The sequence below is a fragment of the Eptesicus fuscus genome, chromosome 20, assembly GCF_027574615.1.
Source record: "Eptesicus fuscus isolate TK198812 chromosome 20, DD_ASM_mEF_20220401, whole genome shotgun sequence".
NCBI lineage: Eukaryota > Metazoa > Chordata > Mammalia > Chiroptera > Vespertilionidae > Eptesicus > Eptesicus fuscus.
The window spans coordinates 1,378,813-1,398,386 of NC_072492.1; the positions used below are offsets into that span (position 1 = coordinate 1,378,813).

General features: G+C 53.2%; 1 protein-coding gene across 7 annotated transcripts in view; it reads right to left on the bottom strand.

The window, feature by feature from the left end:
• Window positions 1–19,574, bottom strand: part of TOM1L2 (target of myb1 like 2 membrane trafficking protein) — a 154,924-nt gene that overhangs the window by 26,589 nt on the left and 108,761 nt on the right. For 5 of the 7 annotated variants that reach the window (XM_054709912.1, XM_028132155.2, XM_008156177.2 and 2 more), the window contains 3 exons: window positions 14,329–14,478; window positions 3,218–3,352; window positions 994–1,152 (listed from right to left, as the gene is read on the bottom strand). In XM_054709912.1, coding sequence (XP_054565887.1) covers window positions 994–1,152; window positions 3,218–3,352; window positions 14,329–14,478 — 444 coding nt within the window. The remainder of the gene's footprint in view (window positions 1–993; window positions 1,153–3,217; window positions 3,353–14,328; window positions 14,479–19,574) is intronic. The other 2 variants (XM_054709913.1, XM_054709911.1) reach the window with 1 other exon arrangement.

Here is a 19,574-nt window from a genome sequence, read left to right on the forward strand (position 1 = left end):
CCCATGACTGCCCCGCAGGGTGAGAGGGAAGGGTTACGGGCCCATTCTACAGACAGGAGGCACCCTGAGGGCTAAAAAACGGGCGAAGCCCGGCGCCTCCTAGTTGGCCTCTCCCTCCTCCCGCCCGCTCCCTCCTGGGGCCCTGGCACAGCATGCCCACAAACCAGGCAGAATCATCTGCCCTCTGTTTAAATGAGGCCCCAGAATGATGACATTGTCACAGATACTATGTGAGGAGTTTAAAAATACAAACATTGGATGGATTTTTTTTCAAGTCTGACCGATTCTCAAATGTTAACTAATGGAAATGTTAGAGATTCACCTAAAGATCAGTCTCCACATTTCACCAAGAAACCCAGGTTGGGGTTATGGGCTTTGCTTCCCGGGAGGTCACTCAGGGAGGCAGGCAGTGGGGGTGAAGCAGGAAGAGGCTTCCTAAAGGCTCCCTGCCCGGCCTCTGCCTCACAAGAAAGTCCACCCGCTCTGCACGCACATAGGCTGTTGACAGCTCCGTCCATCCCTGTGCTCTGCCTCACCTCTGCCCCAGCTTCCTCCCCACTCCCGCCCTGCACTAGCCTGTCCGCCAGCCGGCGCCCGCTGTGCACTCTTTCCTCTGGCCCGCACCCCCCCACCCGCCCACCCCACACAGTGCCCTGGCCCCCACCAAGCCCCCATCCCTCACCCCCTCTGCCCCCGCCCCCCGCCCCACACCAACCCTGCCCCGCACGGTACCTGGCAAGGCCCCTCTCCAGCTTCAAGACCTTCAGCAGCAGCAGCCCCCACGCCCCCAGGCTGCCTTCCAGGCACTGCTCAGCTCTGGGCTCAGCACCTGGACACTGCTCCCACCTCAGCATGACCACAGCCCTGACTGTCTTTGCACCTGTATCCCCTTGAATTGTGCCCTTTCCTCTGTGTCTCACTGACACCTCCCATGTCTCTGGGAGGGCAAATGAGGGCAGAGCTGGCTTGCCTGTGCCTAGTGTATGCAAGTACCTGTTCTGCATTGGCTGTGATGGGGCCGGTCACACTCAGAGCCGGGGCCTGCGGCGCGGAGAAGGGAGGAGGAGGAGGCGAGGAAAAGGAGCTGGCACTTGTCCTCTGCTGCGCCTGGGACCTGGGCACGGTGGCGGCTGGATCCACTTCAGGGACACTCTGGCATGGCAACGACAGAGTCCTCTGTTCACTGGGGCTGCCTGCGCAGTGGGACCTGGTGCCTGCCCCACCCAGGGCAGCACTAGCCGCAGCACCTGTGAAGAGGGGGCCCTCTGCTCCCGGTCTTTCCCTCTGAGCCCTCCCAACGGCCCCTCCCTCTGCTTTCCCCACAGCCAAGCCCAGACCCCTCAAAAGGTGGCAGGGAGAGCCCTAGCGCTCTGTAGCTCATTACTAGGGCCACCTAGGGATCCTTAGTTGGTACCAGAAGATTACATTTTGGCTTCTACAAGTAGACTAATATAAATAGTAATTATGCAATTTACTGAACGTTCTTTGTAATTACAGGAACAACAACATAGTTCTGTATCATCTATCTATATAAAAGGCTAATATGCTAAGTGCCCTTCCCTCCATCGGGGTAATGACATCATGTAGCAACGCCCGGCTTCGTCTCCCTAGCAACAACTTGCAGTTTTTTTAGCTTAGGAACACGACCTGCTTTATAGCCAGGTGCAAACATTTCACACTTTAACCAAATGTCTGTGAAGCGTTTTCCATGCCTCATCTCATTTGATCCTCACAGAAGTCCTGGAGTAGGTAGATAGGAGACTCGGTGGAATCCTATTTTCTTTTCATTAGCTGGAAAACGGAGGTTTAGAAAGCTTAGAAACTTTACCCGACTGAAAAGAAGTAAGAAATGGTGGACCTTGAAAATGACTTCAGGTTTTCTCACTGTGCAGAATATAGTCAAACACTGCTGCAGTTAAATATTTTACCCTCTGTTCTCCCTGCGTGATCTACAATAATAATCTGCTTCGTGTTTATAGTTACTGCTTTGTTGCTGACAATTACCTGAAAGAGAAGTTGGGGTACTTCACTGGGCTGGAAAAAGTGTAGCTACATCAGAAAGCAGGTTTAATTAAGCAAGTTTATTCTATGTATATAAAACGCTAAGTTGACTCATGCATGTGCGATACATATACAGCTCTCGCTGGCGCCAATCGCACGCATGTGTTTCAATCTGCCATTGTCGATCGTGAAGTTGGTTGACACTTCTATTATAGAGAAAGGGTGAATAGCAACATTAAAATATTTCTTCTAATTAATTTCCTTTCAATGTGCACGAATCTGTGCACCGGGCCACTAGTTATTAGAAGAATAAAACAGGTTATGTTTATTCCACAAGGCACAGTATTTGGAAGGTCATTCTGAAAACACTGCTCTGGAAAATACCATTCCTCGTGCTTCCCTTTGGGCATCTCCGATAACCTCCTGAGCATGAACAGTGCTCACACGACAAGACCTGCACCGGCTGATGCCCTCCTCGCCCCATTTCAGAGATGGGGTGCTAGGGGCCAGCAAGGCAGTGTCCTGAGCCCTGGCTCCCCAAGGCAGGACGGATCCCAGCCCACAGGGTGCACACTAGCTCCCGGGAAGGGTGGCCAGCCTCTCCTGCAGGCTTTTAATTCTGCAGCACAGGGCCGCGTTGAGGGCTTCCGTGGCAGGCCTCTACATGCCTTCCATGGGCTTTGAATCCCAAGGTGTCTGGGCTGATGCCGAACGCTCCCAGCTCTCAGTAAATTTTAGAGCCATTTGATAATGGATCCATTTAGAGCATCTGCTAGCTTGTACAGCTGGGAAACCCCAAGCTGCTCTCTGCCTAGCTCAGTAGCACACTCTTCTCTGCACTGCCAACACCGAGGTGCTCCTGTTCTCCAGGGGATGCTGGCCCCACCCATTCCTGGGGTCTCTGACGAGCAGGTGCTAATGACCCTCAGAGAATGGCTTCCCCCAGCAGCCATTTCCATGAGAATGTCTGAAATGATCCCTCTATTATGCTCTTCCACAGGCAGGATGAAAACTGGGGGAGACACTGCAGCCACTTAATCACTATTAGCCAGCTGTCTCTCTCCTGCACTCCCCTTGTTATTAGAGAGAAATGCCCTCGAGCTTCAAGACAGCATGATGACAAGCTGAATAATTCAAACGGAGCAGCAGAGGGGCGGTGGCCATGGTTGCCTGTTCTGCAATAGGCCTTTCTAGAAAATGCCAGCTGGGAGCTTACCCGTTGCGGTGTGTGTATGGGAGACAGAGCGTCCAAATCTGCATTAGGAAACTCAACCCCTTTCCTCTTCAGCTCCTCATATATATGCACAACGCCCGTGAGGTCAGGACTGCTTCGAAAGGCATCGGCCCACGCCTGGAAGGATAAAGGAGGCCTGTTAGGAAGCGTGTCTCCCGAGGGCTGTCACGGTGCCTGAACACCCACCTCAGCCCAGCTGCTCTCTCAGAGGCCAGTGCTCCCCTGGACCCCAAAGCGAACTGCCCTGGCTAACTATCCTGTCCCTCTCCCCCTGCCAGCGCTGCCACAAGGCAGGTGGCAAAATCTTGGTTTTTCAATAGTGCTGTTGAGCATGAACAAAAACATAAAACTTAATTCAGCATCTGTATTTCTTGGAGAAGAGACAGAGAAATAACACGCAAGCTTTGCAGTGCATCCTAACATGCAGGCATTTTGCAAGGAAATCAATTCCTGGTGAGTTTAGTTGAAGGGTGAGCAGAGGCCGCCACCACGCCGCAAGCTCGCTCACCGTTTCCCACACTGCTGTGTGGGGTTCTCGTCAGTGGAAGCAGGAACCACAGGCAAATCGACAGGAAGGAGACAGTGCGTGTAGCTGGGAAAGGCCCCTCTAGGTCTCCTCAGCAGATGCGAGGACCCTACAGCTGAGCCAGCCTCGCCGGGGAGAGGTGTCTGGGGCTCACGGGGGAGGGGAGCCCATGCTGCCCACAATGTCAACACACACGTGCTCGCACAGAAACACACAGGAAAGCATGAGCACTAGTTTCCTTTACATGAAAACAGCATGGAGAGGAAAGAACACAGATTTAAATGGATTGCCTCTTACCACTGATTCATGAAACGCTTTAAAAATTAAGAAAAATCTGTTCTTTGCAAGTTACAGAATACATTTTATTTTTTAAAGTATATTTTTATTGATCTCAGAGCGGAAGGGAGAGGGAGAGAGAGATAGAAACATCAATGATGAGAGAGAATCATTGATCAGCTGCCTCCTGCATGCCTCCTATTGGGGATTGAACCCGCAACCCGGGGATGTGCCCTTGACCGGAATCAAACACGGGACCCTTCAGTCCGCAGGCTGACGCTCTATCCACTGAGCCAAACCAGCTAGGGTCAGAATACATTTTTTAAAAGTATAGCCAAACAGCTCCCCCAAAATGGGACTCGGCTCATCACCTTACAAACTCCCAGGGGAAGGGCGGAGCCTCAGGGGCCAGGGGCCTGTGCTAATTCTGTTGCTGTCTCCAGCATTCAACTGCCTCCCGGCTCCAGCAATGTCCCAACCAATCCCGAGGCAGCCAGGGCAACGCCATCGCTTACCAGCAGACCCACTTGAAGTGAAAAAGTCAGCTTCCAAAATGGCTTGTTAATTACAAGTGATGCATCTCACTTAATAGAAACATACTGTCAGTCTGGCTTCCTTGATCCGCTTATTTAATTTGCACTCAGGGGTTTAACCCTGCATCAGGACAGCCCCTGTTGGGTTGGCTGACACTTCCCTCAGGATTCTGAGTTGGGCAGAGGTGCCTGCTGAGGCCTGCCTGGAATCCCAGCTGGGGAGCAGTCACAAGAGGCCTGCCCCCTGGGAAGTGCCCCCGAGCCCCATCTTGCACCAGCTGCTTTGGCCTCAGCCACCTGATTCACTCCAGCGGAGGCCCGTGACCTAGCTTCCCATGCACTGGCAATTGAGTCTGGGCCTAACCGCCAGCGCCCAGGCCTTGCTTCGCAGCTGCTGAGGGAGCGGGAGAAGCAGCATGGCAGCTCCTCCTGGGGCTGCGCTAGGCCTGTTTCTGTGGGAGGGCAAACAGCTCAGGGAAGCCCTTGTCATTCATGTCGCTTTCCACCCAGCGAACTACGAGACGAGAAGAATGAAGATTAAAAAACCACCACTCTTCTCTCCAGTCAGCTGAGAACTCTTGGGGCATCTGCCCAAACAGCGTGTCAACAGACCCCCTTCCACGGCTCCAGGCAGGGAGGGGAAAGACACACCCCACGTTGGCCATCAGCTTCTCCCCTCCCAGGAGTCTGGCCTGGGCCTGGGGCCTGTGGTTGAGACCCTCCGTGGATGTGGCCCTGGGAGTCAGTCCTGTGCCAGCCCCAGCCTGTGTACAGAGAAGGCGCAGGCCGAAACCGGTTTGGCTCAGTGGATAGAGCGTCGGCCTGCGGACTCAAGGGTCCCAGGTTCGATTCCGGTCAAGGCATGTACCTTGGTTGCGGGCACATCCCCGGTGGGGTGTGTGCAGGAGGCAGCTGATCGATGTTTCTCTCGCATCGATGTTTCTGGCTCTCTATCCCTCTCTCTTCCTCTCTGTAAAAAATCAATAAAATATATTAAAAAACAGAGAAGGCGCAGGTGTGCCTAGAGGTGAGACATGCAGGAGATTTGGAGGGTTTCTGATCCCTTCTGTCCATTCCCCCGGCCCCACACACCCAGGGTTGTAGGTAGCCCTGCCTCTTCATGACAAACTTTCCTCTGCCTAGACAAGCTGGAGTTGGCATTTGTTATTGGCAACCAAGCAGCCTTGGCTAATCCACCCCTTCCCACCTGCTGCCATTTCACCCCTGTGGGGCCCCTGAGCAGGTTAGGTGCACTCTCTACTGAGCAAGATTCTGGTGCCAAAGGGCAGGGGCGGGGCACCCGTAAAGGAACAGCCCCCTGGGGAAACACAGAAGAGGGGGACATCCAGAGATGCTCTGTGCCTCTAGGATCTTGCTGGGTCAACGACCAAATACCGGTGTTCCTGTCTCCTTCCCACCAGGTCACACCTCTGAAGGCACACTGAGTCCCGCCACTGCTCAGGGAGGCAGCCAGCGCTGAACCCTGTCCTCGTGGGTACTAAGCGCCTTGGTGTCCTTCAGAGAACAGAGGAAGGTGGCCACTTCGGCTGGCAACAGACTGTGGTGACGCGATCAGCAGGGGCCCCTCTGCCCCAGGGCTTGGAGAACCTGTTCCAGGGGAGGTGGAAACCGCCAGGGGCAGAGGCGGTGGAAAGCCACCAGGGAGCAGTGACCGGCAGCGCGGGCCCCCGGACGGGCCCTGGCTGGTTAGTGACTCAGTGGCCGCCTCCCTGCTCTTCACGTAGTTCTTCCTTTTCCCGCCTGTGCACCACAGTGTCAGGAGTTGAAAGACCTAGAGCAAGGTCTATTAAGGGGGAAAAAAGAAAGTTATGCTTTTATTTCTTTTGTTCCTTTGGATTGTACGCCAAAGTCCAGACTAAAACCTTATAAAACATGAACCATATCCTATTCATTTCTGTATCCCTCATCAAATTTCAGATAAATAAACGATTACTGATTTAAACTATGGGTTCTATGCTTTGGACAAAAGAAAGCTTCTGTCATCTTCTGCTTCTGCCCCTGAACCAAACTTCCTGTTCCCAGTGGCAGGGTCTGGAGAGCTGCCGTCCACACAGATTCGGCCATCAGTTCTCTGACACCTTCTAAGAACACAACAGCCTCCCGCCCCAGCCCAGCCCCATCAGCTCACTTTCGTCAGTGGAAAGAGAGTACAGTCAAACCTCGGTTTTTGACCAAGTTGTTCACGGAAACATTATCTTGTTTGTTGAACAAAACTTCGAATTTTGACCCAATAACCTGTATGGTCAGTCACATGTTTCCCAGGCAACAAACAAAGGAGAGAATGCACGAGTATGAGTCAGCTGACTGCTTAACCTTGTGTTAACATCTCAGGAAATTGTGCTGTGAATATCTTCGTGTTTTTTTTGTTTTGTGGCTGCTTATTATTAAACACCTACAGTAAATTATCCTGGGTGCTAAGAATGTGAGTGATAGCAGCAAAGTAAAAAGGAAAGTTGTGAGGCCCGGCTGGCATCAGCCCAGGAGCCAAGAGGTCATTAGTTTGATTCTGAGTCAGGGCACATGGTTATGGGCTCGATCCCCCACATGCAGGAGGCAGCCGATCGATGTGTCTCTCTCATCGATGTTTCTCTCTCTCTATCCCTCTCCCTTTCTCTCTCTAAAAGTAATTTAAAAATATGTTTTTAAAAGTTGTGAGAACAACGATAGAGCTTAAAAAAGAAATAATTGCGAAGTATGATAGAGGTGTCCATGTGTCTGACCTGGTTACCGAGTATGGCAGGGCAAATAGCACAATTTTAAAACATGAAGAGGCCATCAAGAGTGCTGATGTTGCTAAGGGTGTGAAAGTGCTCACGAAACAATTGTCGGCAACTAAAGAGTTAGAAAAATTGTTGTTGATTTGGATAAACAAAAAGCAGTTAGCCAGTGATAACATTTCAAAGGCAAGATGTGTGAAAAAGCGAAGCCGCTGCACACTGACCTCCCGAGAGACCCAGGAACCAGGGCTGAGGCTGTGGCAGAGGCGGTGGAAAGCCACCGGGGAGCAGTGACGGCAGTGCTGGCCCGAGAGGAGAAGGGGCACTCGCGGTGGAGGGAGCGTGGGGAGGCTGCCAGCTCTCACAAAGCAGCTGCTCATGATTTCCTGACAGGACTTTTAGAATGCGTGGAGGCCGAGGGATTTGTTCCCAACAAGTGTTCCACTGTGACGAGACAGGCCTCTCCTGGGAGGAATGCCCGAGGACCCACCACGACCGGCTGACGTTACTGGTGTGTGGGAACTGAAGCCTCTACTCGCCCACCATTCCGAAAACCTCCGAGTTTTCAAGAAAAATAATGCCGTGGAAAACAAGTGGAATGTGGAGGGCTAGCAGCAAAGCACGGGTGACCAGGCAGTTTCTATTGAGTGGGATCATGAAGTGTTGGCCCCAAGTGTGAAGAAATACCTCCAGGAAACACAACTGCCACTCAGGGCACTTCTTGTCATGGACGAGGCTCCTGCCCGCCTCCAGGCTTGGAGCCGAGCTGCTGGAGGAGCACAGCCTCACCCCTGCTGGGTCCTCACCACCCACAGCCTCACCCCTGCTGGGTCCTCACCACCCACAGCCTCACCCCTGCTGGGTCCTCACCACCCACAGCCTCACCCCTGCTGGGTCCTCACAGCCTCACCCCTGCTGGGTCCTCACAGCCTCACCCCTGCTGGGTCCTCACAGCTTCACCCCTGCTGGGTCCTCACCACCCACAGCCTCACCCCTGCTGGGTCCTCACCACCCACAGCTTCACCCCTTCTGGGTCCTCACCACCCACAACCTCACCCCTGCTGGGTCCTCACAGCCTCACCCCTGCTGGGTCCTCACAGCTTCACCCCTGCTGGGTCCTCACCACCCACAGCCTCACCCCTGCTGGGTCCTCACCACCCACAGCTTCACCCCTTCTGGGTCCTCACCACCCACAACCTCACCCCTGCTGGGTCCTCACAGCCTCACCCCTGCTGGGTCCTCACCATCCACAGCCTCACCCCTGCTGGGTCCTCACCACTCACAGCCTCACCTCTGCTGGGTCCTCACCATCCACAGCCTCACCCCTGCTGGGTCCTCACCACCCACAGCCTTACCCCTGCTGGGTCCTCACCATCCACAGCCTCACCCCTGCTGGGTCCTCACAGCCTCACCCTTGCTGGGTCCTCACCATCCACAGCCTCACCCCTGCTGGGTCCTCAGAGCTTCACCCCTGCTGGGTCCTCACCACCCACAGCCTCACCCCTGCTGGGTCCTCACCACCCACAGCCTCACCCCTGCTGGGTCCCTGCCACCTAACAACTCCTCCAATCCATCCCACAGACCAGCAGGTCATTTCTAACTTAAGGAACTCTACACAAAGGCCCTGTTCCAGAGGTGTTTTGAGGTGACCTCTGACACTGATTTAACCCTCAGGAGGTTCTGAAAGGAACACTTGAATATCCTCACTCGCTTGAGGATCACAGACAGAGCATGGGGGAGTGTGTTCCAGAACCACACAATCAGCCAGGAAGAACCTGTGCCGAAAGAGCCTGTGAGGGCTGTGAGGGGGAGCCTGTCTGTTGTGGGGGACACTGTGTCTTTGGGCAAGTCCATGGCTCGGAGTGGATGGTGATGGGGAGGAGGTGGTGAGGACACAGCACTGAGCTGATCACCCTGGGACCTTCGGAGGAGCAGCCACGGCAGCTGAGGAGGCTCTTCAGAGGAGGGGGTGGGGAAAGGGAGGCTATTCCTCCTCCACACATCAGGGGAATGCTGGGAAATGGGGAGAAATGCAGTTTTACTGAGAAATACAATCTGACAAAGAAGTAGCAAACTGTGCGATGAACTTGTTCAGTGACAGTGCAGTGTTTCACTTCAGGCAAGTGTGAAAACACAGGCAACACAATCCTTGGATGGTTTTTAGTGGGACAGAGGCCCAGTGAGCCTGAAGCAAGTTCTAGTGGAGCAAAGAGGCGGAAGAGAAAGGACCCCAGGAGAACAGCCACCTGATGTTTTTATGGAAGGAGCTCCCCTTGCAAACAATGACATCCCTTCTCCCCTTCATCCCTCCTCCCCCCATCGCTCCACCCTCCAGCTCGCCACCCCTCCTCCATATCCAGTCATCGATAGCGGCAACATTAAAGGTAGTTCTAGTGTGTATGTAAAGTTTCATTTTTTACTGTGAATTTCATTTCCTTTTTGTTAAACTTTAATGTCCTTTTTGTTTATAAAGTATTTATAGATTAAACAGTACTGTATATAAGCATGTACTGTAAATAAGAAAGGTTAAAACAGAATCATATGGCGGACTGAGCTGGGTTAATTCAGTTTACATTATTTCTAATGGCAAAAATGATTCAGTTTTCAAACAAATTGCTTCTCGAACAGCCTTCTGGAACAAGTTAAGTTAGAACCGAGGGCGGGGCGGGGCGGGGCGGAGAAGCAGCAGAGGCAAGCCCTCAGCGACGCTAGAGGATGATCTCACTGCTGTTTCTGCAAACAGCACCGAGGGAAGGCTGAGGGATGGCATGAAATGGAAAGAAACGCAGCCACAAGAAGGCCAGCCATGGATCATGAGGAGGGAAAAGCTGGAGTGGCAGGAAGTTCAAAGGCAGGAGTGACGGAGCTGGCAAGCTGCTCCGGAGGCCACTCTGCTCTCAGCATCTTTCCTCCCAGGCGACCAGGGAGACGGGCTCCCTCCTGAAAGGCAAAGCCCACCGCCCCACAGCGGGGATGGGCCCACTGAGCATTCACACGGGGACTGGCCAGCCCACTTCCCAGCAGCTGGGCGCTGAGAGCAGAAAGCAATGTCAGTTGGCCACAGCTCTGCACCCACACTCAATCTAGCTGCATTGACATGAGGGCCTGCTGCGCACCCAAGCTGGCCAGAGAGCCAGCAGTCTGGCACCCCCAGCCCCTCCTTGTCTCTCGGTGGGAGCAGCACTTGCTCTCCCAGGGGGAATTACCAGACTCTCTGGGAGGCTTTATTTACCTTTAATATGCAAATAAAATCACCTTCTTTTCAAAGGCTTAAAAATGATTGACAGCCTCTGCATGCTCATCAGATGCGCTTGTGATGAAGAAGATGCCGCCCACTGGTGAGGGCGTGAAGAGGTCATAGCACTATGACCCGGTGCGTGGGCACTCCCTACCACCAGCAATTGCACGCCTGGCTGTGAGGCTGAACTCTCTGAGTTGCTAATATTCCACCATTCTGACCAACAAAGATGGCAGTTTCACCCATTCGACCCACAGATACCCAACAAAGTGATACATATGTCACCCAAGGGCACGTGCTAGAGGCTCCCAGCAGCATCTTTCGTACCAGCCCCTGAACAGCAAGTCCCCCCGCAGCGGGAGGGTGACGAACCACGGCCCCCCCGCAGGCCCAGCGCAGCAAGGTGTGCAGTGGGAAAGGAGGCCATGGTCACTCCGTGGCGCGGTGAGGCCCTCAAAGGCAGCACGGCCAGACACACAGACACAACAGCGCTGGCACAGAGACTGCCAGGTGAAGTTCCATGGAAGAGCCCATCTATGCCCCATGCTGTGAAGCGGAGTATGACGCACACCCACAAAGCCCCACACCCTGGGACGGCCCCCACCTGACTCCCCACGGCTGCTGACATGGGTATGTTCAGTTTATAAAAATTTATCAAGCTGTATGTGCTTTTTAAATATGTGATTTCCTGTATGTACCAATCAATAAAAAGTAAAAGAAAAGGCTGATCTTTTTATCCCTTTGTCTACCCAGGACAAGCCCAGCCACCACCACTCTGAATGCTGCCCGCGTCCCTCCGGTTAGTTAGCCATGAGCGACGGAAGCTCTCAGGAAGCTTCAGAACCTGTGCAGGAGAACGCTGCCCGTCAGGTTCCTAAGCCCACTGGATGTTTCCTGATCTAAAGCCCCTTGCTTTTTCTCAGCTGGACCCTCGAGGTCCCATCCCATGCAGTCCCTGGCGGCTGGAGCACATGCTGCTGCCAGGCCAGCAGGGGGCGTCCTCGGAGCATGGGTGTGGGCCACGGGGCTGCTCAGGACCATCTCCCAGAGCAGGGCTGGGAGTACACAGGCAGGAACGCAGGCCCCCATTTTACACACAGGAGGTAGAGGTTTGCCGGTGGGAAGAAGCAGTGCTGGGAGAGGCGGTGAGTCTGACGGGAAAGCCTTGCAGTGCAGGGGTGGGTGTGTCGGGCTGGTGTCCCCAGGGAGAGCCAGGGGCCACAGACAGTGCAGCTTTGCTCTCATCAGGGCCCCCACAGGGATCATGACCTCACCATGCTGTGCTTGCCACGGGCAGCTGACAACCACTGGGCCCAGCCGCAGGAAGGACTCCAGGTCTGACTCCAGAGAGACCTCACCTGAGGTCACTGGGGGCTTGCACAGCTTAGGTTGGGATGTCCTATCTTTTGTAAGAAAAAGTCCCTATTCATTTTCCTGATATCAAATACTGGGGGTGTGGAGGCAAGGGAGTGAGCTGGGGCATCCCAGAATGAGGGTTTGGGGGCATAGGTGGGGGTGAGGAGGTTAGAGGGTGAAATGATTTGTGTCTGTGTGTGTGTGTGTGTGTGTGTGTGTGTGTGTGTGTGTGTGAGAGAGAGAGAGAGAGAGAGAGAGAGAGAGAGAGAGAGAGAGAGGGGGGGGGGGGTCTGGTGGCAGATGAAGGGATAGGGATAACCTAAGAACACATGTGATGGGGCTCTGCTGTCACCCACACTCCTCCCTTCCTTAGAGCTTCAGCAAACTACATTCATCCATTCATTAAGAAAACAATGTCCTTGGCCGGTGGTGTTCAGTGGTTAGAGTGTCAACCCACGCACCAAAGGGTCGAGGGTTTGATTCCCTGTCAAGGGCACTAACTGGGTTGCGGATTCAATTCCTGGCCCCGGTCTGGGTGCGTGCTGGAAGCAATCAATCTATGTGTCTCTTTTACATTGATGTTTCTCTCTCTCTCCCCCCTCCCTCCCTTCCACTCTCTAAAAATCAATGGAAAAAATATTCTCAGGTGAGGATTAACCAAGAAGGGAGAGAGGAAGGGAGAGAGGGAGGGAGGGAGGGAGGGAGGGAGGGAGGGAGGAAGGAAGGAAGGAAGGAAGGAAGGAAGGAAGGAAGGAAGGAAGGAAGACAACAATGTGTTGAATACCTGCTCAACACAGTCAAGTGCTCGAGACCCTGGGGATGAAGTGGCCTGGCTCTCGGGGAGCTCAGGGGAGAGGTGGTGGGAAAGCTGGCACAGAGGAACCTGAAGAGCATAAGAGGGTGATGGGAGAGGGTGGTGTGTCCTGCACACCAGACGGTGGGAGGCCTCTGGGGACGGAGTGATGGAAGCCACCTGCTCCAAGTGCGGGGAGGGTGCTCGGGCACAGGCGCAGGCAGAAGGACAGAGCCAGCACTCCTTGGCTCAGGCCCCTCTCTCCTCTCAGCTGCCACCACTGCCTCCAAAACCCGCCCCTAATCACACACACACACACACACACACACACACCGCCTTCCTAGCCCTCCTGCGGCCGCTCTTCCCTCTCCTCACGGCTCTGCAGGCTGCCTTTCCTCTCACAGCACCCATCGCCCGCGCTGGCTGTGCTTTCTGACGCACGTGCACACCTTTCTCCGGCACCATGGTGTCCGTCCAAACCAGACCTGACTCTGCACGGCCTGCTCAGAAACATTCAAGGGCTCCCCCTGCCTAGAGGATGAGGCACAAGCTCCTCAGGATGGTGTGGCCCATAAGCCCTGACTATCTCTGGTCCTGTCTCCTGGCCCCGCACGTTCTTCCTTACACTCTACGTGGGGCCGTCTGAACCACTCTTCTCTTTAAGAGGAACAGCTAACTTCCCCGACTCCTGAGGCTGGACCTGATGACTCCCTCCTAACAACCAGACTGGCCCCAGAGGTGGAGTGGGACTTCTGAGACACAGCCCAGCAGCACTACAGCCTCCTCACTCTTTCTGGTCATCTGCTCTGGGGAAAACCAGCTGCCATGTCACGAGGACACTCAGGAGGTCCACATGGGAGAAACTCAGGCCTCCTCCCAACGGTCAGCAAGGGCCTGAGCTCCTGCCCTGCCCTATGGGGAGCCCCGAGGCCGGGCTCCTATAGCTCCCACTGAGCTGGACCAGGCAGTCCTGGCAGCACCTTCACTGAAGCCTCCGAGGGCCCCCGAGCCAGAGGCACCAGAGAGCTTTCCCTGCATTCCTGACCCACAGAAACAGGAGACAATAACCATCCATTGTTAAACGGCTACACCTCGGGATAGTTAGTTACAGAGCAAATAATAACAATACACCCAAACGTGTCACCTGCCCTCCTGATGCATCTGGGCCTTTGCATTTGCTATTGTCTTTGCCTGCGATGCTTCTCCCACTCTGACCTTTCCACCAAGTTCACCATCCTGCAGGGTCCAACGGAGACCTCTTCTCCTCAGCGAGTCACTCCTAACACCATCGGCCCCTCCTCCCTGCAGCCCCAGAGCTGCCCCCTGGAACGCAGCAGCCTGCACGCTCCTCTGACATGGCCCTGCCTTTTCCACACTGTCCCTGAGGGACAGAGTCCTGCCAAGGCCCCACCTGCCCCTGTGGGCCGCAGCGGGCGAGGCACCCAGTCCGTGAAGCTCTGTCAACTGGCTGGAGAGCCGCCACTTAAGGTTTCATTCCAGTGGGTGAGTGTAGAAAGGAAGCATTGTGCAACGAACATCGAAACCCAGAAACCTCCATTCTTTCTTCCAAATGATGGCCAAGCATGAGGACTCACCGAGGGGCCCCACAAACAGCCAAGAGGAGCTGACCTACCTGGATCAAGGCCAGCACCTTGTCCTGCACGATGGTAGGCGGGTTGTTCTTGGGTGAGAGGATTTTGACCAGAACGCTGTCGATGAAATCTCGGTTGGCCACGAGGATGTGGAAGCGGTGGCCGCAGTTCTTCACACAGGTCTCCAGCACCTGATGTGGAGGGAGGACAGGTGACCACACATGGCCCGCGGAGGACGGCGGCTCAGTGTCCACCCCTTTTCCTTCTTCCCGAACATCTTCCCGACAATCTCCTTAGAACCAAGCCTAACCGGCACCGGCAGCTCACCCTGTAATCCAGTCGTACCTCGGGTGAGGCTGTCCCCTGCTGACTGCCCCGCACAGAAAGCAGGTCATTAATCGCTAATTTAGGCATCACTTTCACCGGAGAAGGGAAAGTGGGAATGAAATGACTGAGCGGTCTCTGAAAATCAGCACTTTGTCCTCCCTCTGGGCCTCTGGATGTGTGGCGTTAGCCAACGGGACACTTGCTCTGTCACAGGGAAGGCTGCCGTGACAGTAAGAATTGCCCAGGGAGTTGTTGGCCCTAGTTATATGATGAAGCAAACACACACACACACACACACACACACACACACCACACACCTCAGCTTCTGCAACTAAAACTGAAAATGACTTTCCACCTTTAATAACTGGTTTGTGGGCCTCTGCTGCCATTAGGCTTTAAGGTCCATTTCCCTTCAAACCCTGCCCACTCCTCCCCTGTCTGGGACAATCAGTTACATGGGCCTGAGCCTATCGGAAAAGCACAGATGCGTGTGGGTTCTGGCTAGATGGCCAGTGTGGGCTTGAATCTCGGCTCCACCACTTTCTCTCTGAATGGTCCAGGACAAGTCTGTCTGAGCCTCTGCTTCCCCATCTGTAAAGTGGGCACATGAGCACTCCCTTCCAGAACTGTAGTAAGGCTGCCACGGAAGCACCTAGCACAGTGCCCTGCATAGGGGAGGAGCCAGGAAATGAGAACTTTGATGCTCGGATGCCATTCCACAGGCTGCAGTACATACTCAAGTGATGGGACAGTTCAGTCCCTGCAAAACCAGGGCGAGGCCCTGGAGCCCAGAGGTGTCAACTGCAGGCCCCCTCCCGCCTGGAGCACAGCTTTCTGAATTCCTTAGCTCTCTGGAAACCAACCCTGACCCTTCCCACATCAGCGTCCCCAAAGCCAAAGGCGACTAGTGGGGAATGCCTCCTTGCAAGGACATCACCAGCAACAGGGGGCATTTCTGACCCCCTCATTTGCTTAAACTAACCTGACCACTGGGTACCTCATGCCGTCATTCCAGAGCCCGGTTCACACACTGGGCAGCACCCCGGCAAAGCATGGCCATGCAGAAAGGCCCACAAGCCAACGTGCCCTGAATGCAGGCAGACGCCAGGTATGCGAAGGGTTCTTTCCCATTACACAGAATTGCACTCTGTTCTCACAGCTAATTCTCTGTACGTGGATGTTGTTATCCCACTTTCTTACCCTTAGGAGGCTTAGAAAGGTGAAGAGACTGGTCTAGGGAAAGTCGCTGGTCAGTGCCAGGCTCAGGATGGGAACTCCAACCAGCCTTCTCTGAAGTCCTCATCCCTACACCCAGGAGACCACAGGCAGCATGTGCCAGCTTTCCTGCTCCCTCATGTGGTCCCTGAAATAGCCCTGTAAGGGGGACCACCCGCTGCAGAGATGAGAGCCGTGGTGTGGCGATGCTAGTCATTCCCAGAGGATGCCAGAGCTGGCAGGTACACTGAGCCCCACGGGAGGCACCGGGCTCCGCTTGGGCATCTGAGGGAGACTCCGAAGCTCAGTGTCCCTGGCTGCTAAGGTTTTCTTCAGTCAAGAGGGTGCTCTCTTTCTTAGCCTCTGCTCATGCTGGACTCCAGGTAGCTATGAGGTGCAGCATTCTCTCCCACAGGGACCTGTGCAGGCTACAAGATGAGCCACAGGGTCTTCCTGCCTTTAGGAGCTTCCAGTCGCCCTTCCTTCTAGGATCTTCAGAAAACCTCCTCCAACTTTACTGCACAGGCAGTGGCTGCGGGCTGAGGTAGGCGGCAGGAAGGATGGCTTATGTGATGAGGAGCAGGCCGGGGAAGAGCAGGTGAGGTGGAAAGGTCATGGGAAGAGAGGAGCAGGGAGGCTGAGGGGCCAGGGCAGCAGCCAGGACACACTTTGTCTTCAGGGAGCACATCCTTACGTTTCCCTGGAGCAGACTTTTTTAAAAAATAAATCTTTAGCCGAAACCGGTTTGGCTCAGTGGATAGAGCGTCGGCCTGCGGACTCAAGGGTCCTGGGTTCGATTCCGGTCAAGGGCATGTACCTTGGTTGCGGGCACATCCCCAGTAGGGGGTGTGCAAGAGGCAGCTGATCGATGTTTCTCTCTCATTGATGTTTCTAACTCTCTATCCCTCTCTCTTCCTCTCTGTAAAAAATCAATAAAATATATTTTAAAAAAAATAAATAAATCTTTATTGTTCAGATTATTACAGTTGTTCCTCTTTTTCCCCCCCATAGCTCCCCTCCACCGGGTTCCCACTCCATTCTCTGCCTTTACCTCCCCCCCACTGTCTTCGTCCATAAGTGTACGATTTTTGTCCAGTCTTTTCCCGCACCCCCACACCGCTTTCCCCCCGAGAATTGTCAGTCCACTCCCTTTCTATGCTCCTGATTCTATTATATTCACCAGTTTATTCTGTTCTTCAGATTTTTTATTCACTTGATTTTTAGAATCACTTGTTGATAGATATGTATTTGTTCTTCATAATTTTTATCTTTACCTTTTTCTTCTTTTCCTCTTCTTAAAGAATACCTTTCAGCATTTCATATAATACTGGTTTGGTGGTGATGAACTCCTTTAGCTTTTTCTTATCTGTGAAGCTCTTTATCTGACCTTCAATTCTGAATGATAGCTTTGCTGGGTAAAGTAATCTTGGTTGTAGGTTCTTGCTATTCATCACTTTGAATATTTCTTGCCACTCCCTTCTGGCCTCATAGTTTCTGTTGAGAAATCAGCTGACAGTTGTATGGGTACTCCCTTGTAGGTAACTAACTGTTTTTCTCTTGCTGCTTTTAAGATTCTCTCTTTGTCTTTTGCTCTTGGCATTTTAATTATGATGTGTCTTGGTGTGGTCCTCTTTGGATTCCTCTTGTTTGGGGTTCTCTGCGCTTCCTGGACTTGTAAGTCTATTTCTTTCACCAGGTAGGGGAAGTTTTCTGTCATTATTTCTTCAGATAGGTTTTCAGTATCTTGCTTTCTCTCTTCTTCTGGCACCCCCATAATTCAGATGTTGGTATGCTTGAAGTTGTCCCAGAGGCTCCTTACACTATCTTCATGTTTTTGGATTCCTTTTTCTTTTTTCTTTTCTGGTTGGGTGTTTTTTGCTTCTTCATATTTCAAATCTTTGACTTGATTTTTGCAATCCTCTAATCTGCTGTTGGATCTTTGTATATTATTCTTTATTTCAGTCAGTGTATGCTTAATTTCTAGTTGGTCCTTTTTCATATCCTCGAGTGTCTCACTAAATTTATCGGCAGTTTCTAGAAAATTCTTGAAAAACCTTTTAACTGTGGTTTTGAACTCTATATCCAGTAGTTTGCTTTCCTCCATTTCTGTCATTTGTGACCTGTTTCTTTGTCTCCGCATTTTGGCAGCTTCCCTGTGTTGATAGAGTGGCTTTGTGTGCTAGGTATCCTATAGGGCCCAGTGGCTCAGCCTCCCCAGTTACCTGAGGTGCACTCTTGGTGCACCCCTTTGTGGGCTGTGTGCACAGTCCTATAGGGTAGTATTCAAATTTTTCTGTCTTGCACCCTAAATTGAAGTTACACTTGCCCAGTGGGGACTCACAGTGGCTCCAAGGAACCGTCTGTTGGGGTGATGTGGCTCGGGGGGGGGGGCCTGCACTCTGGAAAGGTGTGACTGTGTTGCCCAGAGTTCTGTAGTTATGGGGTGGGCAGACTCAGCTTTTAATGCTGTACCTGTGGTGGATAGGTGCTTACTCCCAGTGGCAGCTCAGAGGAGCACCCTCGGTAAGTTTGCCAGTGAGGCACACTGAAGCACTCTGAGGAGCTCTGGTAGTATAACTGCTTAATAGATACTAAAGGTTTTTCTTTTTGGGCGGTACCTATGGCCTCAGGGAGTATTCAAATCCTATAGTGTTAATCAGAGTGGTATCTGGGTGTGACTATAATGGTTGCCTGGAGACTGGAGGGAGGGGTTATCTCTTAGGAGAAAATGGCGACTGGGAGGAATTGACCTCCAGGCCAATTGGCTGTGAGAATCAGCTGTGTCTACGATGGGAAAATTTCTGTGCTGGAGACACCCTTATGGGGCAAGACTTGCTTCAGTGGGGCTTTGGTGCTCACTGAGTCTGCCCCTTGAGTGTGTCCCTTATGGATCTGAGGAGTTGTAATCTGTATGGTCCCACTCTGACCACTGGGTACAGTGGCTCTTGGATTTCTGAGGAGGTACTAATTTAGCTCTGCCTGAAGCTACCCAGCAGGAGCTACGGAGAGATCTTCAGATTCCTCTTCTTTGTTTGGGGTTTGGAGGTGCCCAGATGAGGCCCAGCTGTGAAGCAATGCAAGCTGCTGTGGGGCCTTGGGCCTTCTTTTGGAAGTTCTGGGGCTCTCTGACCCAGCTGCAGTTTGTTAGGTAATTTTAGATTTCAAAGGGCCAGGCCATTCATATGCAAAAGCCTCTGCGCACACCTTGGGTGGGCGGGGTCTCAGGGAATCAACAGGGCGGAGCAAACAGCTATGGCTGATCCTCAGCCCTGCCCTAAGAGGCCCCTGGGTCTCAGTGTCCCACGGTAATCGCTGCAAGCACCTCTGAGAGAAAGCCACCCTCGAGTTCCAGCCCAATGCCAGACAGTCCAGTTTCTCCCCATATGAGTCTGGGTCCCCCAAGTCTCGCCCGGAACTGGAGTTCAGAGCAGTCAGGAGCTTGTGTTTCCCTCCTGATTGAAAAAGACAACCGCGTCCTCAGGTGCCAGCCCTTTCTGCATGCGTGTCTCCGTACTTTACTCCTGCACCTCCTCTGAGTCTCAGTGTGCTTTTCTCTTCCCTTCTAGTTGTAGAATTCCCACTCAGCCAGCCTTCCTGTGGTTCTGGATGATGTCCGTTTTGTCTTTTAGTTGTAGTTTTGAAGTGGTTGTGTGAGGCAGCAAGTTCAGGTGTTTACCTATGCCGCCATCTTGGTTTCTCCTTCCCTGGAGCAGACTTTACAGTCAGATACTCCGGGGCTCAGCTA